Source organism: Gymnoscopelus braueri (assembly GCF_963280865.1).
Source record: "Gymnoscopelus braueri genome assembly, chromosome: 7".
In the NCBI taxonomy this organism is placed as follows: Eukaryota; Metazoa; Chordata; class Actinopteri; order Myctophiformes; family Myctophidae; genus Gymnoscopelus; species Gymnoscopelus braueri.
The window spans coordinates 57,882,417-57,906,560 of record NC_137608.1 but is presented as its reverse complement, the minus strand read 5'-3'; the positions used below and the strand labels follow the sequence as shown (position 1 = coordinate 57,906,560).

General features: G+C 39.2%; 2 protein-coding genes across 2 annotated transcripts; one reads left to right on the top strand and one right to left on the bottom strand.

Annotated features, from left to right (window-relative positions):
- Positions 1-2,550: 2,550 nt before the first annotated feature.
- pierce1 (piercer of microtubule wall 1) lies at positions 2,551-6,117 on the bottom strand (the record flags this gene model as incomplete). Its single annotated transcript, XM_080433737.1, has 3 exons — positions 2,551-2,685; positions 5,081-5,159; positions 5,906-6,117. 3 exons carry the CDS (start codon positions 6,115-6,117, stop codon positions 2,551-2,553), a joined length of 426 nt encoding a protein of 141 aa, XP_080289863.1.
- Positions 6,118-7,489: 1,372 nt separating this feature from the next.
- LOC308089172 (creatine kinase B-type) lies at positions 7,490-19,005 on the top strand (the record flags this gene model as incomplete). The annotated part of the gene is made up of 11 exons (XM_080433736.1): positions 7,490-7,505; positions 9,009-9,055; positions 9,868-10,007; positions 10,164-10,222; positions 10,412-10,557; positions 11,798-11,930; positions 12,231-12,295; positions 12,727-12,809; positions 15,755-15,878; positions 17,421-17,610; positions 18,839-19,005. 11 exons carry the CDS (start codon positions 7,490-7,492, stop codon positions 19,003-19,005), a joined length of 1,170 nt encoding a protein of 389 aa, XP_080289862.1.
- Between the last annotated feature and the right edge of the window lie 5,139 nt (positions 19,006-24,144).

Here is a 24,144-nt window from a genome sequence, read left to right as displayed (position 1 = left end):
TAGCACCTCCTCCACCACCTTAGCACCACCCACCTGTCCTAGTCCCTCCTCCTCCTCATGCCCACACCTGTTGTGTTATATATGATAATGAGGGGGAGGGTATATTTTTACTGTGTCATTAAATGGCTGTTTTTCTATTCGCACGTTTGACCCTCAAGGTTTCAGCCTCAAGGTATAAACTCAAAATAGTCAGAGAAGACATAAAACACCATAAAAACACCACCAGGGGGCTTAATGAAGTTCTATAAACCTCATAGACACATGAAAAACAGAAAAAGTGCAAAACCATGGCACTACTCTTTAAATACGGGGCGGCCCGATTGAGAATCTTAATTACTGGATAAGATTGATTGATTGATTGAAATTTTTATTAGGCAAAAGAATGTAAAACAACACAGTTACATTTATAATGCTTTTGTCTAAAAGGTCCGGCCAAAAAAGTCCTTGCGGACTTGTTTCCGTTGGGGTCCTTGAATTAATTTCATAGACATATATAGTAGCAACCAAACAGTTCAAAAATCAACATGAAAATACAGATAATACAGAAAAAATACCACTATGTACAAAAAAAAATGCATGAGGAAATAAAAAAATATGTACAAAAAAGAGGAGGGGTGGGGGGTCGTCTGTCTACAGGGAAACTGGTACTAGCTCCTCTTTCGGCCTCCAGAAAGATGAGTTTTTAGGGCTGTTTTGAATGAGCCCAGCGAACTGCATTTTTTACTGTATCATACGATACGATACGATACGATACGATACGATACGATACGATAAGATATGATAAGATATGATAGACTCTATCATATCTTATGTCACAGACTCTGCCTGATTCTGATTCTTTTGCACGACAATTATAACATAGATCATTAACGTATGAAACAATGTTATAACATAGAGCATTAACGTATGAAACAATGTTATAACATAGATCATTAACGTATGAAACAATGTTATAACATAGAGCATTAACGTATGAAACAATGTTATAACATAGAGCATTAACGTATGAAACAATGTTATAACATAGAGCATTAACGTATGAAACAATGTTATAACATAGAGCATTAACGTATGAAACAATGTTATAACATAGAGCATTAACGTATGAAACAATGTTATAACATAGAGCATTAACGTATGAAACAATGTTATAACATAGATCATTAACGTATGAAACAATGTTATAACATAGATCATTAACATATGAAACAATGTTATAACATAGATCATTAACATATGAAACAATGTTATAACATAGAGCATTAACGTATGAAACAATGTTATAACATAGAGCATTAACATATGAAACAATGTTATAACATAGATCATTAACATATGAAACAATGTTATAACATAGAGCATTAACGTATGAAACAATGTTATAACATAGAGCATTAACGTATGAAACAATGTTATAACATAGAGCATTAACGTATGAAACAATGTTATAACATAGATCATTAACGTATGAAACAATATTATAACATAGATCATTAACATATGAAACAATGTTATAACATAGATCATTAACATATGAAACAATGTTATAACATAGAGCATTAACGTATGAAACAATGTTATAACATAGAGCATTAACGTATGAAACAATGTTATAACATAGAGCATTAACGTATGAAACAATGTTATAACATAGAGCATTAACGTATGAAACAAAAGATACAAATATCCAAGGTTTTATGTATGTATTGTGTGCCACAGTACAGAGTGTTACATTTAAAGCATGTGTCCTGTATTATTAGATGTTCTTAAAATGCAATTACATGAATGAATAAAGCAAGTCTTTAATTTAGAGTGCACTACCTTTAGCACGAACATATTGATGCACTATTAAACGAATTTAAGTCATAGTAAAGTATCCTCTCCTCTTTGTACAGATGCATCATGTTAACATCATCTATAAATGTGGTTAATATGTATTTTTTTAATCAGATTTATATTTAATAATGATACACTTCAATAACAACTGTTGTGTTCATATGATATATCATATGTTCTATTTGTTTGTTTAGTATTAAAATCATGAAAACAGGTCAGTTTTTGATTTATTGAATACTTTATTTAGAAAAGACATGGAAGTACAATTCACAATACAAGGTCCTCTAAACTGGATCGCTCATAAAAGCACAAAGTCTTATTTAAAATGAGATCCCACACAGTCACATCATGATGACATTTAAGAAAACAGACAGATATACACTACTATGCAGAACGTCATACAATCAGCTTACAGGTTACTGCTATGAAAAACAAGGAATATGTACAATAAACAGTTGTTGTTGTTGTTGTTGTTGTTGTTGTTTACCATGTTTACAGACTACTGTAGTTGCCATGGTGATTTAGTTGTTAAGCAGGGTGACAGAGCTAGTTGCCATGGTGATGTAGTTGTTTAGCAGGGTGACAGAGCTAGTTGCCATGGTGATGTAGTTGTTTAGCAGGGTGACAGAGCTAGTTGCCATGGTGATGTAGTTGTTTAGCAGGGTGACAGAGCTAGTTGCCATGGAGATGTAGTTGTTTAGCAGGGTGACAGAGCTAGTTGCCATGGTGATGATGGTAGTTGAAGCTGATTGGTGCGTTGTGTAGCGAGGTGTTTAAGCTGCTGTCCTGAAACATGCCGCCTCTCAGAAGGTCCTCAGAAAAACCCCGAGACGTCCCGAAGAACCGAGTCTGCAACACATCGATAAATAAACCTGATCAATACCGAGTCTAAAACACCAACCAATAAACCTGATTAATGATCAATACTGAGTCTGAAACACATCAATTGAGGTTTAATTGGATATTAATAGATGTATTTATAAACTCACAAACTTCGGTGGATGTTTTTGTTGATTAGTCACCTTTACAACAAACAAGGTAAAACTTGTAAGGATTGTGCAAACGTGGAATGAGCAACAGCTAAACGTGTAGGTAGCTCCCCCCCACAAAAAAAAAGAAATGGCCAAAATCCCCCACTATGCTTATGTTAGTAATCGCTGTCTTTTTTTTGGAGGTTCACGCCAGTTTGTTTGATTTTTGTTGAGAGCTAGAGAGAGAGAGAGCATTTGGCTCCGGGGTGCAGAGTTACATGGTAGGTGTTGCCCCGGGGTGCAGAGTCACACGGTAGGTGTTGGCCCGGGGTGCAGAGTTACACGGTAGGTGTTGGGATGTGGATTGCAACTCCTGAGGTCTCCTTATAAGGTCTATTGAACAGTTCACAATACACTGACATCCCTTCTAAATCCATATCAGAGGTTGATGCGATGGGCTTTTTTGCAGCCAGGCTGGATGTGTGCCATACTGAACCAAAAGGGTTTCAAAACGTGACCATAGATCACATGTTTGGAACAAGCATGTATTCATGGAGTTTTGGACTCTCTTCTTTTGCCATGTAAACCCTAGTGCAAGACAGTGTATGCTCCAAGCAGCAACACTGCCCCCCCATGGACAGATGCCACGTGTGTCCCTTCACGATAAGGCCTATGGGGTAACAGGGCAAGTGAAGCTGCTGTTCCGTTACACAGAGTGACAGCATTATTGTGTGTCAGCCCTGGAACCATTTACAAACTTAGGAACAAGTTCTGTGAGACTGGTGCAGTCAAAGGAAGACAACAACCTGTAAGAAAGGCCATGATTACACAGGTGTTGTCAATAATGATTACTCAGGTGTTTTTACTTTCAGCCAATTGTAGTTCATGCCAGTCCCTTAACAGGCTGGAGGCCTTATTGGGCAGTAAGGTATTGAGCCCGCCTACTGCAATTATAATTTATTGTGTTCAGGTTGACATGACCCAGAGTGTCAGTTTAGTTTTGTTTGTCTGCAGTACGTGTGCAGTATGTGTCATTCCTGATAATAAGTACTTTATGTTGTAGGTTTTGTGCTTCAGTTCTTCAGTTAATTCAGTTTTGTGTCATTGTTCGTACTATGTGCTAATTGTTAGAGTTTGGTACAGTGTTGCTTTTTATGAATATGAACCTGTGTGTTTGTTTGGTTTTGTATTCCAGACCATACTGTCAGACTGTCATACTGCTATACTATCACAGTCAATTGTCAGTAAATCCAACTCAACTATACCAAGGTGGTCCTGTGTCCATTTGTTCTGACCAACAATTAGGGGCGAGTGCCAAATATCCCCCATATACATATACTATATCCCCCATATACATATACTATATCCCCCATATACATATACTATATCCCCCATATACTTTCATTAACCCTCAGCTACAAGACCGGTTCCTCACCCTAGCTTCACTGAGGAACTATAAGCTTTCTTCCAGAGATTTACAAGCAAGATTTGCACAACGGAACCACAGACAGATGTGTCAAAGTTGCAGGACCCATGCTCAGGTGCCAGTCACACACCTATGACTGACACACACCTATGACTGACACACACACACACACACACACACACACACACACACACACACACACACACACACACACACACACACACACACACACACACACACACACACACACACACACACCTGCGACTGATTGACACACACCTGTGACTGATACACACCTGTGACTGACACACACCTGTGACTGACTGACACACACCTGTGACTGACACACACCTGTGACTGACTGACACACACCTGTGACTGACTGACACACACCTGTGACTGATACACACCTGTGACTGATACACACCTGTGACTGACACACACCTGTGACTGACTGACACACACCTGTGACTGACTGACACACACCTGTGACTGACTGACACACACCTGTGACTGACTGACAGACACACACCTGCCAGCTGGTGTGAGGAGAGCGATTACCAACAGAAGCATATAATAGTGGGGTATTTAGTGGGGTATTTAGTGGGGTATTTGGGGGGTTTGGGGGTTTAGCTGTGTTGCTCATTCCACGATTGCACAAACAAGTTATACCTCGTTGTAAAGGTGACTATAATCAACAACAAAAAACATGATACAAAATACAAAACCAATTGGGATTTTTGAAGAGGAGAACAAATCTACCAAAGTTAAGTTTCTAAACCTTATTAATGTGTAAAATATAAAATAGTTATATCATGTATATATAGTGTATTTATATCATATTTACAGGCATGTGGTGAACGGTTGGTTTCTTGCTGCCATACAGCTGGTTGGAGGTCTGGTACAACGGATGGGTTTTCTTCTGACTGGAAATAATCATAATAATACAAAAATGTTCATGAATCATTCTAGATAGATTTGATACCTTTATTATCCCACGGGGGGGGGGGGGGGGGGGGGTTGAGTCGCCCAGAGGCGGCACAGCAGCTTAACAACCTAACCCTAACCCTAACATTACAAAGTTACAGGCAAAGAGTAAGAAAAAGAAAAAGTACTGTTGTCAGGTTAAGCCCCTAAAACCAACAACTGGCGGCCCACAGGTTAATACCAGAATACTGAGATATTATTTTATTATATATTATTGATTTCAGCTGTTACAATTCCAAACATACAAACATGACCCGCTTTAATGACTTCAGTCTATATTAGTAGCTTAATGACTAGTATTAAAATTCTATTTTCTTTTTTTATGTCTAATGTATTTGTATTTAAGTTCATAAAGTTAACATAAGTATAACTAAATGCATCTGAAATTAAATAATAATGTTACTTTTCAGGATTCCAATTCAAAAATAGCAACAAAAAAAAAGAATCAGGATCAGCAAAAATAGCCGATCTACAAGCTCAAAACGTGTCGCACTGCGACGCGTTTTGAGCTTGTAGATCGGCTATTTTTAAGATAAGAGTTGTCGGCCTGACAGTATATATATAATGTGTCTCTGTAGTGACTCTAAGTGTGTAAATATAGAGGTCCTCTACATCATTAAAGTTGCATCATCACTCCTGTCCTAAAACAGCTGTTTTTGGCAGACTGTTTATCACAGCCTCTTACCTGTAACCATGGAAACCGTCAGGGTTGTTGAACCTCGCTGGTAGATTCTGATGAACTTTGTAAAAATGACTGGTTTGAAGCTTTAAAGCCTCTGTGTTCTCACTGGTTTGAACTGGTTTCTCCTCCATCAGGTTGACTGTGTTCTCACTGGTTTGAACTGGTTTCTCCTCCATCAGGTTGACTGTGTTCTCACTGGTTTCACTGCGGTCCATACTCAGACACCAAACTAAACGCTCAACCTGACAACCGTTGCTAACAACACAGAGGAGACTGGTGTGTTATACCGAAATTGGTGACCCATCGATTATTTTAGTACCACAAGATTATTTGAGGAACTACATAGTATGCTCAGCACAACATTTAGAACATTAGTTTATTGACTAGAGTTCATGTTTGTTTACTCTGTTTATTGTGATCTCACACTGAATAAGAGCATCCTCTAACTTCTAAATGCCTGGAGTCACGTTATTCTGTAAGGTCACCAAATGCGGTGTAACACCAGTTTTACTCTCTTCCTGCAGAATAATGTAGTCCTTGGTCGCCCCCTTGTGTCCTAAACAAGTAAATACAAATAATACCAATGAACCCACCACCATGCCATATATAATTAATATTATATCTATATATAATAAAATATATAATACCGTGCCACTAATCTCTAGAACAGGGGTCTTCAACGTTTTCAGCCCAAGGAAAGGGATGCTAGGGTTCAAGCACACTAGGTATTTGTTGTTTGTCATGTCTTATGTTTGATTATTATGTTTAACTACTTGTTTATTATTTTTTTAGGTGATAACCCTTTATAAGCCCTTTATGGGTTTCTTTTTCTCACCTGCACTTATTTCTGTATTGTTTTTAATAATGTTACCTTTGTAATGTTTATTATTGTGCGAATAAATAAATACATCAAAAATTAAATCAAGTGGTAAAACAAGGTAAAAACAATAATCATATCACACAAATATTTGGCGGACCCCCTGTAGTAACTCTGAGGACCCCCTAGGGGTCCCGGACCCCTGCTCTAGAAAGTTTTTTTTTTTTGTTTTAACTGAATGGGTTCCCAGATTGCCACTCTGTCTGTCTGTCTGTCTGTCTGTCTGTCTGTCTGTCTGTCTGTCTGTCTGTCTGTCTGTCTGTCTGTCTGTCTGTCTGTCTGTCTGTCTGTCTGTCTGTCTGTCTGTCTGTCTGTCTGTCTGTCTGTCTGTCTGTCTGTCTCTACATGGTACAGCTGGAGTAGATGTTCTCTTTGTTATGGTGGTGTAACCTGACACCCAGAACAATGACATCACACAGGATATAAATACACACACACACACACACACACACACACACACACACACACACACACACACACACACACACACACACACACACACACACACAGTGTGTGTGTGTGTGTGTGCGTGTGTATGTGTGTGTATTTTTAAATGTTTTGTTCAGAGCCGACTTTGAAGTTGGTGACTGAAGACAGACAGCTGTATAGAGTTAATATTATAATAGCATTATAAGTATTGTATCAAATATTATAATATTATAATTACATTATAATAACAATATTAGTTTTAACAAACACAGATTTATATCATGTGGAAGATCAAACGTAAGTACAATATTATATTAATATTAACATTAATAATCATGTATGTAAAGTCAGGTTAAATGTCATGTTATTACATTATAAATGATTACTTCTGAACCCTCAATAATATGAGTTGATTTGAACTCATTTAGTCATTATGTCATGAAATGAGACGATCACAAATATTTAATTATTTTTTAAAGAAAAAAAAGAAGTTCCTACAGTTTATCACACAGATTTAACCTTTACCCACTTGTAGTAACTCTGAGGACCCCCTAGGGGTCCCCCTTATGGTAACTCTGAGGACCCCCTAGGGGTCCCCCTTGTAGTAACTCTGAGGACCCCTAGGGGTCCCCCTTGTAGTAACTCTGAGGACCCCCTAGGGGTCCCCTTGTAGTAACTCTGAGGACCCCCTAGGGGTCCCCTTGTAGTAACTCTGAGGACCCCCTAGGGGTCTTCCTTGTAGTAACTCTGAGGACCCCCTAGGGGTCTCCTTGTGGTAACTCTGAGGACCCCCTAGGGGTCCCCCTTGTAGAAACTCTGAGGACCCCCTAGGGGTCCCCTTGTGGTAACTCTGATTCTCAACGTGTGGGTTTATAAATTTATTATTATTGCATTATTATATTGACGTTATTGTTTGTTTCTGTATGATATGATATGAACTCATTAATATGTAATGTATTATATGATATGAACTCATTAATATGTAATGTATTATATGATATGAACTCATTAATATGTAATGTATGATATGATATGAACTCATTAATATGTAATGTATTATATGATATGAACTCATTAATATGTAATGTATGATATGATATGAACTCATTAATATGTAATGTATGATATGATATGAACTCATTAATATGTAATGTATTATATGATATGAACTCATTAATATGTAATGTATGATATGATATGAACTCATTAATATGTAATGTATGATATGATATGAACTCATTAATATGTAATGTATTATATGATATGAACTCATTAATATGTAATGTATTATATGACTCATTAACATAGCATTAAGATGAGATAAAGATGTTTAATGTTATTATATTTACACATTAAAGGGATAGTTCACCCCCAAAATGTCATTTTTTCTATGGATTAGTCACTCCATGGAGACGTATATATATATATATATATATATATATATATATATATATATATATATATATATTATATAATATTATATACTTATATGATGTGTTTTAGTTTTTGTTTCATTCCAAAGACAATAATTTGATGACCAGCAGAGGTTCCGGTTGCAGACACAAAGAGTCTCCTTTGTATCTCCTACCGGAACCGCTGCCTAGGTCCACTGGTCATCACATTATTATCTTAGGAATGAGACAAAAACTAAAAGATATCCATGAATAAAGTCTCCATGGGGTGACTAATGCATAGAAATATATTTTTTTGGGGTGAACTATCCCTTTAACAACGTTTCTACATTGAGATGAGATAAAGATGTTTAAACCTTAAAACATGTTTAATGTTTGTGTCGTTCAGCTCCTGTAGTTTTCGCCAAGGAGGCTTGTTACCGACCCATTCTGGAGGTAAGATCCATTTATTTATGAAATACAGTAGAAACCATAAGAAATCATTATGAAGTAGAAACGTTTTACTTAAAGTTACATGAGATATGATGTCATCAATCATCAGTCTAAACAATATAATGTCAATAATTATAAAATTATAATCTCATCCCACAGTTTCAGACAAAAACTTCTGACCGAGAATTGGAATTTAGCCAGAATGTGTCGATTCTATGAGAACATGACAACTTCCTGTTTGTTTCAAAGTTTGGTTCTATGACAACTTCCTGTTTGTTTCAGAGTTTGGTTCTATGACAACTTCCTGTTTGTTTCAGAGTTTGGTTCTATGACAACTTCCTGTTTGTTCCAGAGTTTGGTTCTATGACAACTTCCTGTTTGTTTCAGAGTTTGGTTCTATGACAACTTCCTGTTTGTTTCAGAGTTTGGTTCTATGACAACTTCCTGTTTGTTCCAGAGTGGGTGCATCCACACGTAAGATGCAAGTTGACGCTAGGGTCGCAAGCCCTTGTTCCGGTGCCGGCCATTTCTGGCAGTTACTCAATGAAAAGTGGAACCCGGATATGCGCTTCACACGCGCATCGGGACAGTCTTTCTGGTTTTTCCTATAACATGGGAGTGGAATGGACTTCCGACTTCCGAGCATCAACTTGCATCTCATGGGTGGATGCACCCAGTTTGGTTCTATGACAACTTCCTGTTTGTTTTAGAGTTTGGTTCTATGACAACTTCCTGTTTGTTGCAGAGTTTGATTCTATGACAACTTCCTGTTTGTTCCAGAGTTTGATTCTATGACAACTTCCTGTTTGTTCCAGAGTTTGATTCCCCCAGACCCCATGTCTCAGTTCCATCTGATCCGAGGTTCTGCAGAAGAAGAGTTTCCTGATCTGAGAGGGAACCAAACCTGTATGGGCCGCGTGCTGAATTACAACCTGTACCAACGACAATTCACCAGGTATGTATATAAATATATACATATATATATGTATGAATTACAACCTGTACCAACGACAATTCACCAGGTATGTATGTATATAAATATATATATATATACATAGTATACATGGGGGCGTGTCCTAACCTAAAACATGTACCAATGACAATTCACCAGGTGTACAGAGGGCGGAGTCATCTTTGATGATGTCATCAGACTGGGCCTGGAGGAACCAGGTGATTGAGAGTAGAGCTTTTAACGGGTCCACCGGTAACCGGAAAAACCCAACAGGACTCGAGACCCGAACGGATCCGGGTCCGTGTTTTACCGTGTGTGTGTGTGTGTGTGTGTGTGTGTGTGTGTGTGTGTGTGTGTGTGTGTGTGTGTGTGTGTGTGTGTGTGTGTGTGTGTGTGTGTGTGTGTAGCATCACAGTGTGTAGGTTGTGTAGCGGGAGATGCTCAGTGTTACATCATGTACTGTGATTTCTTGGACCGCGTCATCGAGCGTTACCATGACTACAAGATCAACAACAACAGCATCCAGAGCGACTTCAATTATGACAACCTGAAGGTAACCATGACAACCTGAAGGTAACCATGACAACCTGAAGGTAACATGACCACCTGAAGGTAACCATGACAACCTGGAGGTAACCATGACAACCTGAAGGTAACCATGACAACCTGAAGGTAATGACAACCTGAAGGTAACCATGACAACCTGAAGGTAACCATGACAACCTGAAGGTAACCATGACAACCTGGAGGTAACCATGACAACCTGGAGATAACCATGATACCTGGAGGTAACCATGACAACCTGAAGGTAACCATGACAACCTGAGTAGTCGTCTATCGACCTCTTTCACACAATAGGAGAAAAAGAACACAACAAAACTAGTTTCTGATAACATTTAGATTGGTAAGTCACAAGTTACAAAGCTTCTCTGTCGGGTGGAAACTACTTTTCAGGATTCTAATTCAAAGATAGCAAAAGAAGCAGATCGACAAGCTCAAAATGCATCGCTTCGCGCCGCGTTTAGAGCTTGTAGATCTGCTACTGTTGATAGTTTTGTGTGACGGACGCTGCAGTATGATCAAGTAGGGCCTTCATTTACCAAAAAACACAAAAAAGTTCAAACATGAAGAAGGAGGTTTCTGCCCGACAGCAACGATAGATAACATTTACATTGTAATGTCTCTGTAAGTCTCTTTACATCTACACACTGAGCCGCCCGCACTCTTTCAATACTTTCATTGATTTCTGACAAAATTACAAGCACATTATTTCAAAGACACACCCCCCAATAGCAAGGCCATTCTGCTAAAAAGTGACACTTCACATTGAACAATACTTAATACTTTTAAACAGCCATAAACCCAGCATGCTACAGGCTCCAAACTTGGTGGGTGGTCCCACGACTTCCAATTTCATAAAAAATGACAACTTCCGCTTTTCCCTTCCTACTTTGTCAGATTGCCTTGAAACTTCACGATACACTCTTTGAGTTCAATGGTGCAACCCGGAAGTGGAAAACAAAATCTAGTAGGATAAAATGTTTTAAAAAGCGTAGAAATGGAAGGTTTGAGCCCGACAGTGACGATATGTAAGCAACGATACGGGCTTCTGACGCTGTTCCAATATGAAGAACCATCCTAAAGTCATTGCATTGGTTCTGTGATGCACAAAGTCCATTGTGTGTGCGCGTGTGCGTGTGTGTGTGTGTGTGTGTGTGTGTGTGTGTGTGTGTGTGTGTGTGTGTGCGTGCATGCGTGCGTGCGTGCGTGTGTGTGTGTGTGTGTGTGCGCAGGGAGGTGATGACCTGGACAGCTCTTATATAACAGGATGTGAGGTCAGTGTTGTCAGAGGGGTGGATCCATTCACTTTCCCTTCACACTGCAGCCGTGGAGAACGCAGAGAGCTCCTCACCCTGGCCAAGAGAGGTACTGCACCACTTTATATGTGAATTCATTACATCGCACAGAGCTCCTCACGCTGGCCAAGAGAGGTACTGCACCACTTTATATGTGAATTCATTACATCGCAGAGAGCTCCTCACGCTGGCCAAGAGAGGTACTGCACCACTTTATATGTGAATTCATTACATCGCAGAGAGCTCCTCACGCTGGCCAATTAATTAAACATTAAATTATGTCGTTGTTAATTAAACATTAAATGATGTCTTTAACTAAACATGTCCAATAATGAACATCATGTGAATTTAACGATATGATGTCTTTAAGCGTTGCAGCAGCTTTCTGATGATGTTCCTGGAAGACTTTACAGCATAGAGGAGCTGACAAAGCAAGTAAGAACATCTGTTATGTTTATATGTTATATGTTTATTACACACACACACACACGCAAGCGCACAAGCGCACACACGCACGCACGCACACACGCTCACACGCACACACGCACACACACACACACACACGCACGCACACACGCTCACACACACACACACACACACACACGCACGCACACGCACAAGAGCACACACGCTCGCGCACACTTTAACTTTAACTTTCTTACTAAATTAATGAAAAAAGCTGATCTACAAGCTCACAACATGTCACATCGCAGCACGTTGAGCTTATAGATCCACTATTTTGACTACTTTAGTGCAACTCTCTTTTACGACAAAGTAGAGCGTTAAAAAAACAAAATATATATTAAAACTATAAATGGAGAAACAAGGTTCCAGCAATGATATGATGTATGATGCTGTATCTCCAGCAGGGGGTGACAGTGAGCGCTCCCTCATCCACTCAGATGAGGACAGGAGTGGCACGGGATTGGCCAGACGCCAGAGCTGTTTGGTGAGTCTGCTTTCATCTAGTTTAGTCTGCTCTATGAGTCTGCTTTCATCTAGTTTAGTCTGCTCTATGAGTCTGCTTTCATCTACTTTAGTCTGCTCTATGAGTCTGCTTTCATCTACTTTAGTCTGCTCTATGAGTCTGCTTTCATCTACTTTAGTCTGCTCTATGAGTCTGCTTTCATCTAGTTTAGTCTGCTCTATGAGTCTGCTTTCATCTAGTTTAGTCTGCTCTATGAGTCTGCTTTCATCTAGTTTAGTCTGCTCTATGAGTCTGCTATCATCTATTTTAGTCTGCTCTATGAGTCTGCTTTCATCTAGTTTAGTCTGCTCTATGAGTCTGCTTTCATCTAGTTTAGTCTGCTCTATGAGTCTGCTTTCATCTAGTTTAGTCTGCTCTATGAGTCTGCCTTCATCTACTTTAGTCTGCTCTCTGTGTCTGCTTTCATCTAGTTTAGTCTGCTCTATGAGTCTGCTTTCATCTAGTTTAGTCTGCTCTATGAGTCTGCTTTCATCTAGTTTAGTCTGCTCTATGAGTCTGCTTTCATCTATTTTAGTCTGCTCTATGAGTCTGCTTTCATCTACTTTAGTCTGCTCTATGAGTCTGCTTTCATCTAGTTTAGTCTGCTCTATGAGTCTGCTTTCATCTACTTTAGTCTGCTCTATGAGTCTGCTTTCATCTAGTTTAGTGTGCTCTATGAGTCTGCTTTCATCTAGTTTAGTCTGCTCTATGAGTCTGCTTTCATCTAGTTTAGTCTGCTCTATGAGTCTGCTTTCATCTAGTTTAGTGTGCTCTATGAGTCTGCTTTCATCTACTTTAGTCTGCTCTATGAGTCTGCTTTCATCTAGTTTAGTCTGCTCTATGAGTCTGCTTTCATCTAGTTTAGTCTGCTCTATGAGTCTGCTTTCATCTACTTTAGTCTGCTCTATGAGTCTGCTTTCATCTACTTTAGTCTGCTCTATGAGTCTGCTTTCATCTACTTTAGTCTGCTCTATGAGTCTGCTTTCATCTAGTTTAGTCTGCTCTATGAGTCTGCTTTCATCTACTTTAGTCTGCTCTATGAGTCTGCTTGTAAACAAACCGGTGAAACCACATGTTGCTGCGTGGTCGAGATAGAATACAAGAACGCTCGTCCCAAAACACACTCGCCCCGGGTATATCCGGCGGCCTCGGTCGGCGAAAAAAATAGGGGCGAGTGTGTTTTGGGGCGAGTGTTTTTTCCCCGTGCAGTGAAGGAAGGCGGTGCTGCGGACCAAACCATTTTGGGATTTACACGGGGGGGGGCAAATAAATCCTTTACAATACATCGTGTTTATGAGTGCAGTGCATGATTTCAAAAGTTCAAAGGTTCAGATTCTATTAAATAAGTATTTATCATTCTAAATTACCTGGGGGGGTCTGGGGGGATCCAATCTGACTTGGGGGGGTCCAATCTGAAGCTTGGGGGGGAAGAAACCCCCCCGCGCCCCCCCCCCCCCCCCCCCCCCGGGATTGACGCGCATGTGCAAAATATGCCGTGAACATCCCAATCTGGCGGATAAAACCAGCGCAGCAGAGGGCACCAAATCCCCCCCCCCCCCCGTTGACCAAACGGTCCCAGGGGCCCGGAACCAAGTCCGCGCTGAACTTTCAGAACTCAAAAACTCATCTGGATTGTTATCCTGGCTTTTTCAAATAAAGATGTTCTTACACCATTGTACAGGACAGTGACAAACTAAATGAAACTCATCCTCCACAGAACACACGATCACTACTCCTCAGTCTCACTTGATCAGCTTCTTACAGGGTTTTTTTTTTTTATTGTTAAATTAGTTGTACTTTTCTGTAATTGTATTCTTGCTCTGTAAAGCACTATGAGCTGCATTTCCTGTCATGAAAGGTGCTTTACAAATAAAGTGTATTCTTATTATTATTATTATAGATCTGGAGGGGGCACGGCGCAGTCGGTAGCGCTGTCGCCTCACAGCTAGAAGGTCCTGGGTTCAATTACCGCCGGGGACGCTGGGGGCGTGTCTTCTCCTCCGCGTCATCAGCGCCCATACCCTGGGTTGGCACCGGGTGGCAAAGGGTTACAAATGTGTGGGATAAATAAATTTGAAAAAAGAAAACGAAAAATGGAGATCTACTGTTTCTTACAGGGTCTAGAGATCTGCTGTTTCTTACAGGGTCTAGAGATCTGCTGTTTCTTACAGGGTCTAGAGATCTGCTGTTTGTTACAGGGTCTAGAGATCTGCTGTTTGTTACAGGGTCTAGAGATCTGCTGTTTCTTACAGGGTCTATAGATCTGCTGTTTCTTACAGGGTCTAGAGATCTGCTGTTTCTTACAGGGTCTATAGATCTGCTGTTTCTTACAGGGTCTAGAGATCTGCTGTTTCTTACAGGGTCTATAGATCTGCTGTTTCTTACAGGGTCTAGAGATCTGCTGTTTCTTACAGGGTCTAGAGATCTGCTGTTTGTTACAGGGTCTATAGATCTGATGTTTCTTACAGGGTCTATAGATCTGCTGTTTCTTACAGGGTCTAGAGATCTGCTGTTTCTTACAGGGTCTAGAGATCTGATGTTTCTTACAGGGTCTAGAGATCTGCTGTTTCTTACAGGGTCTAGAGATCTGCTGTTTCTTACAGGGTCTAGAGATCTGCTGTTTCTTACAGGGTCTAGAGATCTGCTGTTTCTTACAGGGTCTATAGATCTGATGTTTCTTACAGGGTCTAGAGATCTGCTGTTTCTTACAGGGTCTAGAGATCTGCTGTTTGTTACAGGGTCTATAGATCTGATGTTTCTTACAGGGTCTATAGATCTGATGTTTCTTACAGGGTCTAGAGATCTGCTGTTTCTTACAGGGTCTAGAGATCTGCTGTTTCTTACAGGGTCTATAGATCTGCTGTTTCTTACAGGGTCTATAGATCTGCTGTTTGTTACAGGGTCTAGAGATCTGCTGTTTCTTACAGGCTCAGTACAGAGGGAGATCTGGTGATCTGGGTGAACGTTGAAGATCATCTGAAGCTGGTTTCCAGCAGGAAGGATGGAAACATCTCTGAGGCCTTCAGGACCATCTGTATGACCCTGCAGACGGTCAGTTTCACCTTTGACCTTTGACCTCAAACATCTGTACGACCCTGCAGACGGTCAGTTTCACCTTTGACCTTTGACCTCAAACATCTGTATGACCCTGCAGATGGTCAGTTTCACCTTTGACCTTTGACCTCAAACATCTGTATGACCCTGCAGACGGTCAGTTTCACCTTTGACCTTTGACCTCAAACATCTGTATGACCCTGCAGACAGTCAGTTTCACCTTTGACCTCAAACATCTGTATGACCCTGCAGACGGTCAGTTTCACCTTTGACCTCAAACATCTGTATGACCCTGCAGACCCCAGTATAAAGAGCTACTCCAGAAACAACAACAAACTCTCTATCTCTCTCTCTCACTCACACACACACACACACACACACACACACACACACACACACACACACACACACACACACACACACACACACTCACTCACACACACACACACACACACACACACACACACACACACACACACACACACACACACACACACACACACACACACACACACACTCACACACACCCACACCCACACCCACACCCACACCCACACCCACACACACACACACACACACACACACGTGGCGCTGTGTGAAACAGCATTTGTTCACAGCTGGGTACCTGGGTGTGGACTTTCCAGTTGCAAACGGTTTTGTAGTGTACTTCATTAACCACAACAACACTGTTTGTAATTAAGGAACCAACGGAAACAAGTCTGCAAGGACTTGTTTGGACGGACCTTTTAGACAAAAGTATTATTTATTATTTTTGCCTAATAACATTTTCAATCAATCAATCAAAGTAAGATCACAACAAACTTACTGAGTGAACCATTGATGTAGACTGGACTTAAAGAGGTGGTGCCATGGTTTTGCACCTTTTCTGTTTTTCATGTGTCTGAGGTTGATAGAACTTCATTAAGCCCCCTGGTGGTGTTTTTATGGTGTTTTATGTCTTCTCTGACTATTTTGAGTTTCTACCTTGAGGGTCAAACGTGCCAATAGAAAAACAGCCATTTAATGACACAGTAAAAATATACCCTCCCCCTCATTATCATATATAACACAACATGTGTGGGCATGAGGAGGAGGAGGGACTAGAACAGGTTGGTGGTGCTAAGGTGGTGGAGGAGGTGCTAAGGTGAGAACCAGGTATACTTAATGAACTGGAGGCGTGTCCAAATAAAAACATAATTTTAACACTTTCTGTACACTTTTTTGAAAAACATCTTCCTCCTAGTTTAACCATAATTAATACCTGATGATTATGTTTTAGGGGCGGGGGTCACTGAAAATCAAGGCACCCCGTCTTTAACCTTATGAATGATTGTAGACTGGACTTAACTGTGACTGACCGTTACACTTCACAGTCATGTGTATTAACACCTGTAAACAATACATGTTGATTATTATCATCACTTAGAAACCAACTGTATCAACATGAAAATATGTGTGTGTGTGTGTGTGTGTGTGTGTGTGTGTGTGTGTGTGTGTGTGTGTGTGTGTGTGTGTGTGTGTGTGTGTGTGTGTGTGTAGCTGGAGGCTCAGTACAGTCATCTCCGTCATGTGTTCTCATGGAAGCAGCAGCTGGGTTGGGTGAGCAGCAGTCCTGCTGACGTAGGAACCGGCCTCAGAGCGTCTGTCACCGTCAGACTACAACACCTGCCTCAACACTGCCGCCTACTGGACGTCCTGACACGACTGAGGCTACGCATGGAGCCTACAGGTAGACTATACATAGAGCCTACAGGTAGACTATACATGGAGACTACAGGTAGACTATACATAGAGTCTACAGGTAGACTATACATAGAGTCTACAGGTAGACTATACATAGAGTCTACAGGTAGACTATACATAGAGTCTACAGGTAGACTACACATAGAGTCTACAGGTAGACTATACATAGAGTCTACAGGTAGACTACACATAGAGTCTACAGGTAGACTATACATAGAGTCTACAGGTAGACTACACATAGAGTCTACAGGTAGACTATACATAGAGTCTACAGGTAGACTATACATAGAGTCTACAGGTAGACTATACATAGAGTCTACAGGTAGACTATACATAGAGTCTACAGGTAGACTATACATAGAGTCTACAGGTAGACTACACATAGAGTCTACAGGTAGACTACACATAGAGTCTACAGGTAGACTACACATAGAGTCTACAGGTAGACTACACATAGAGTCTACAGGTAGACTATACATAGAGTCTACAGGTAGACTACACATAGAGTCTACAGGTAGACTACACATAGAGTCTACAGGTAGACTACACATAGAGTCTACAGGTAGACTACACATAGAGTCTACAGGTAGACTATACATAGAGCCTACAGGTAGACTATACATAGAGCCTACAGGTAGACTATACATAGAGTCTACAGGTAGACTATACATAGAGTCTACAGGTAGACTATACATAGAGTCTACAGGTAGACTACACATAGAGTCTACAGGTAGACTATACATAGAGTCTACAGGTAGACTATACATAGAGTCTACAGGTAGACTACACATAGAGTCTACATGTAGACTACACATGGAGCCTACAGGTACATGACTTAGGCTATGCATGGAGCCTACAGGTAGACTATACATAGAGTCTACAGGTAGACTATACATAGAGTCTACAGGTAGACTATACATAGAGTCTACATGTAGACTACACATAGAGTCTACAGGTAGACTATACATAGAGTCTACAGGTAGACTACACATAGAGTCTACAGGTAGACTACACATAGAGTCTACAGGTAGATTACACATAGAGTCTACAGGTAGACTATACATAGAGCATACAGGTAGGCTACACAGGCACTAATACACTAAAGTCCACGCTGCTATGGACCAAACCTCAGCTCTGACAGACAGACCCTTTTATAGACGACCCGGCCCAAATGGAAGACAAAAATAAAACAACATTGTGTTTTCATTTCCCAGAGTTCCCGGGGGTTTACCGTGTGAGCAACTCGGCGAGCATCGGGTTCAACGAGGTCCAGTTAACTCAGCTGGTCGTTGACGGAGTCAAACTGCTCGTCACCATGGAGACCAGGCTGGAGGGCGGAGCCAGCATCAGTGAGCTGGTTCCTGCTCAGAAAGTAGCATGATTGATTGACTTGCCAGCCAATCAGCTTTAAGGCTTATCATGACTGATCTGCTAACCAATCAGGATAAAGCTTAATCATGACATATTGATCTGCTAGCCAATCAGGATAAAGCTTATCACAGCTATCAGCAGCATGTGAACTGTGTTGGTATTAAAAGAAAAGAAAAAATCAGGAAGCTGTGAATGAATAGATGATTATAACATTAATCATATGAAATCCATATCATTAATCCATATTTTTTTGTTTTACAAAATATGGATTATCAATAGTTTTTCTCATTAAAGCATTTCAAAATAAAAGTATTCCATGAGATAGTTTGTGAAATATTTTTTATCTGAAATAATGTATGTATAGTCTCGCGTAGCCAGACAACTATTCCACAATCTCTGAATGCTATATAGAGTCTGGAACTACAACTCCCGAAATCCGAGAGAGGAAACTGGCACTTCCGTTCACGGAAATATATTTTAAAATAGCTTTACATTTTACTTTTTTTATTTCCATTTCTGCTAAGCAGCAAGCTAAATACACTTATATGATTTGTATTTATATTAGGATACATTTGTGCGACTGTAAAGAGGAAACGGAAGTGGGGAGGAGGCTTCACATCCGGTTTATATTTTAATCATGATCAGAGCTTCAGAGTCCCAGACTGTATGACCGGAAACATTTGAAAATTGTGGGAGGCAACAGTCTGGTAACCCGATATTTGTGTTGCTTAGAAGTAGAACCACTATACTAAGACCTATAAACACAAAAAAAGAATACAAATGTAACTCATATTGAGATAAGATCTGTACAGATTACACTGGACAGGCACTCACCAGTGGCATTGAGATTTAATTTATAGTCTTTAGGGTTCATATGATACAGTCTGCTAGTCGAATCAGCGCCGTCCGAGTTGTGAACCGATAGGGACAGAATAGTTCTTTTCATGGATCACTGTGTGTGTGTGTGTGTGTGTGTGTGTGTGTGTGTGTGTGTGTGTGTGTTTGTTTGTGTGTGTCAGGGAGAAACTAAAACAAAAGCCAGAACACAATAAAAGTATCTTAATAGTCCTGCTTTCAATAAACCAAATTGAAAGCTTGAGCGCATATATATACATATACATATATATATACATATACTATATATGTATATGTATATATAATTTATGATAAATGTAATTCAACAACACGTCACCACAGACTTACATTATTTATAAATGGTAAATGGTGCATTTATATAGCGCTTCTATCCAAAGCACTTTACATTGATTGTGCCATTAACCCATTCACACACACATGGCGGAGGAAACCATGCAAGGCACCAACCTGCTCATCGGGAGCAATTAGGGGTTCAGTGTCTTGCTCAAGGACACTTCGACACTAACTCTAGGGGAGCGCCCCAGCCCGGGATCGAACTGGGAACCTTGCGGTTTTCCAGTTCACTCTACCCGGCCACTCAACCCCTGAGCCACTGCCGCCCCAACAACATTGTTATTATTTTAAACCTTTTACAATAATAGGCCAAATATAGGCTTTGCTGCCATCGTGTGGTGACAATGAACAAATGCAGAGTCCATATTAAACGTGTTTCATGTTGTTAGAGAGCTCTTAAATTATTTAAAAACCTTCTGCATTGTTTCTACATATTAAACATGTTTCATGTTGTTAGAGAGCTCTTAAATGATTTAAAAACCTTCTGCATTGTTTCTACATATTAAACATGTTTCATGTTGTTAGAGAGCTCTTAAATGATTTAAAAACCTTCTGCATTGTTTCTACATATTAAACATGTTTCATGTTGTTAGAGAGCTCTTAAATGATTTAAAAACCTTCTGCATTGTTTCTACATATTAAACATGTTTCATGTTGTTAGAGAGCTCTTAAATGATTTAAAAACCTTCTGCATTGTTTCTACATATTAAACATGTTTCATGTTGTTAGAGAGCTCTTAAATTATTTAAAAACCTTCTGCATTGTTTCTACATATTAAACATGTTTCATGTTGTTAGAGAGCTCTTAAATGATTTAAAAACCTTCTGCATTGTGTCTACATATTAAACATGTTTCATGTTGTTAGAGAGCTCTTAAATGATTTAAAAACCTTCTGCATTGTTTCTACATATTAAACATGTTTCATGTTGTTAGAGAGCTCTTAAATGATTTAAAAACCTTCTGCATTGTTTCTACAAACGTTCTTTGTTCATATCAATTCAACAGTTGTGTGTTAAATAATCTTCTGTCCTTTAATACAACTAATAAAACACCTAACACGTAATAATATCTATGAAACTAAAATACAATTAAAATCCAAAGCTAAAGCTAAGCCAAAACGTGGTTATTTTTTGAAAGGAAAGCGGAAATGGTTGCGTGCCAGTTATTTATTTTATTTTGAAAACCTTCACCCGGAAGTGGCCGTACGAGCTTTCTTATTTGACATCCTGTCAACTTGACTGACTGTGTTTACATCACGTGGTGCCAGCTAAGCTAAGCTAAGCTAAGCTAAGCTAAGCTAAGCTAAGCTAAGCTAAGCTAAGCTAAGCTAAGCTAAGCAAGCTTCTCTAAAGTCCTGCATTTATTGTAAAACTTTCTTTATTTCAATGGACAGTTGTGTTATATTATCTTCTATCCTTTAGTTTAACAATAAAACACGTAACTCCTAATAAAAGCCATGAATATAAAATATAGCTAATAATAGCTAAAGCTAATGAAAACTGCGCATGCTCAATTCTCTATACATGATTTTTTTTTCCACGTCCGGTTTTATTATGAAAAGAAAGCAGAAACGCTTATTTTACGTTAGAACTTTTGACGCTTAACTTGACACGTAAATATTGGTTTTATTTTGAAAAAAACCCTCCGCCGGAAGTGGCAGGAAGTTAACGTTTGACTGTTTACATCCGGTAGCTAGTTAGCATGCCAGGCTAGCAATTAGCCTGCTAGGCTAGCTAGCTCCTCAAATGATGTAAAACGTCCTGCATTTGTTGTAAAACTGTCATTTATTTCAATGAATCCAACAGTTGTGTTAAATAATATTTTATTACAAGAATAAAACAGAAGTTAGGAGATTTAATAAAACAATAATCAGGAGATTTCACCAACGAGCTAATTTATCTACATTTGGCGTTATGAGCCACAGGAGGGCGCTGTTATCCAGATTTGTAATGCATTTTAAAGTCAAAGCACAGTGTGGATGTGATGATCAACCACTAGAGGGCGACACAGAGCCGGTGTCCTTTTCCATTTAGTCATAAAAGAATAGATGGGTTTCCGCGCGACGTCATCACAGAGCAGAGTGCGCGATCTGCGCATGCGCGGGGGAGAACGAACCGGAAGTGCCATTCACTCTCTCGTTATTTTCGGGATTTAGATAGGCATAATGCTGCTATTATAGGCATAATAGGCATAATGCTGCTATTATATACAAACAGATCCAACTTTCGACAAATCATTTTTATTGAGTAAAGAAGATATTACAAACTGCATCATTTAATCTACTTTCATTAAACCTGGTGAAGACCATTTATTTTCTGAATGTACAGTGGCCAGAGATGCTGCGGGTAATAGCGCCCTCTACAGGCTCATCCCGCCACTGCGCGCGCATCATCCTCTATGTTTACAAACAGGAAACCCATCTATAGAAACCCCAGGAAGCCTTCTGCTGAAAACACTAGCAGATCTACAAGCCCATAACCTATAACTCTATCTATGCCCATGACGCACCACGGAAGTGAAGCACTGTGGGCTTGTAGATCTGCAATTTTCGGCACGCCACAGAAAATAAAGTGGGAAGTCAATTTAAATGAATGGATTTGAAGTAAACTAGTAGTTACATTAATATAATATAATTAATATAATAATATATAATAAACTAGTATTTATATTAATATAATTAATATAATAATAAACTAGTATTTATATTAATATAATTAATATAATAATAAACTAGTAGTTACATTAATATAATATAATATAATATAATTAATTCAATAATATATATATATATATATATATATATATATATATATATATATATATATATATATATATATATATATATATATATATATATATATATATATATATATACAATAGACTAGTAGTTACATTGATATAATATAATTAATATCATAATATATAATTCAATGTAACAATTAACTGGTAGTATTTTCAACAACAAACAGCCCCCCTCTCTCTATAAGATAAGGAGTTTATTGAATCTAAGACAGAAGTTGAAGGTGTTTTATTGTTGTGTATCCTACAGTTATTATTATATGTTTAACTCTATGCCTACAGGTTATTATTATATGTTTAACTCTATGCCTACAGGTTATTATTATATGTTTAACTCTATGCCTACAGGTTATTATTATATGTTTAACTCTATGCCTACAGTTATTATATGTTTAACTCTATGCCTACAGGACAGGTCCATTAGAGTTCTGGTTCTTCATATTGTAGAAGCCATGGTTCACATGACGCTCGTCTGTGACAGACTTGTTCCTGGTTTGTTACATTTCTACATTTACAACCCGTACATCTACATAAACGTTCACATTTACAATATAAAGTACTGACCCCACGGCCATATATGTAACAAGTTAAAACGCTTAATTAAGTCTAAGTACCCGTATCTCCATATTGTTCAATAAAAAGTATTTTAATCCGAAGGTGGCCATTTTCTCAGAATTTTCTCCATAAGCTTTCAACTACGCGACCCTATCGGTTGGGAGGTGTACTGCACTCTGAAACATTATAACTCTATGAAAAATGGCCGCCGATCAGAGTAAAATGCTTTTTATTGAACAATACGGAAGATACGGGTACTTAGACCAGGGCGTTTTAACTTGTTACATCCGTGGATTTTGGGTCCGCACTTTATATTTGAAATCTGATAGTTATAATACTTGTAGATCCACAAATAGCTCTGATGACGTAGTGGGTGTGAATGAATGATGATCACAGATGTCATGGATTGATCCATCCATCCATCTGGCTCACTCAGCGCTCACTTGGTTTGGCCAAGGACTGCATAGGGTAACATTCTGCCTTCTATAATAATTACATCTTCTATAGTAACTATAAGGCACATCTTCTATAGTAACTATAAGGCACATCTTCTATATTAACCATAAGGCACATCTTCTATAGTAAC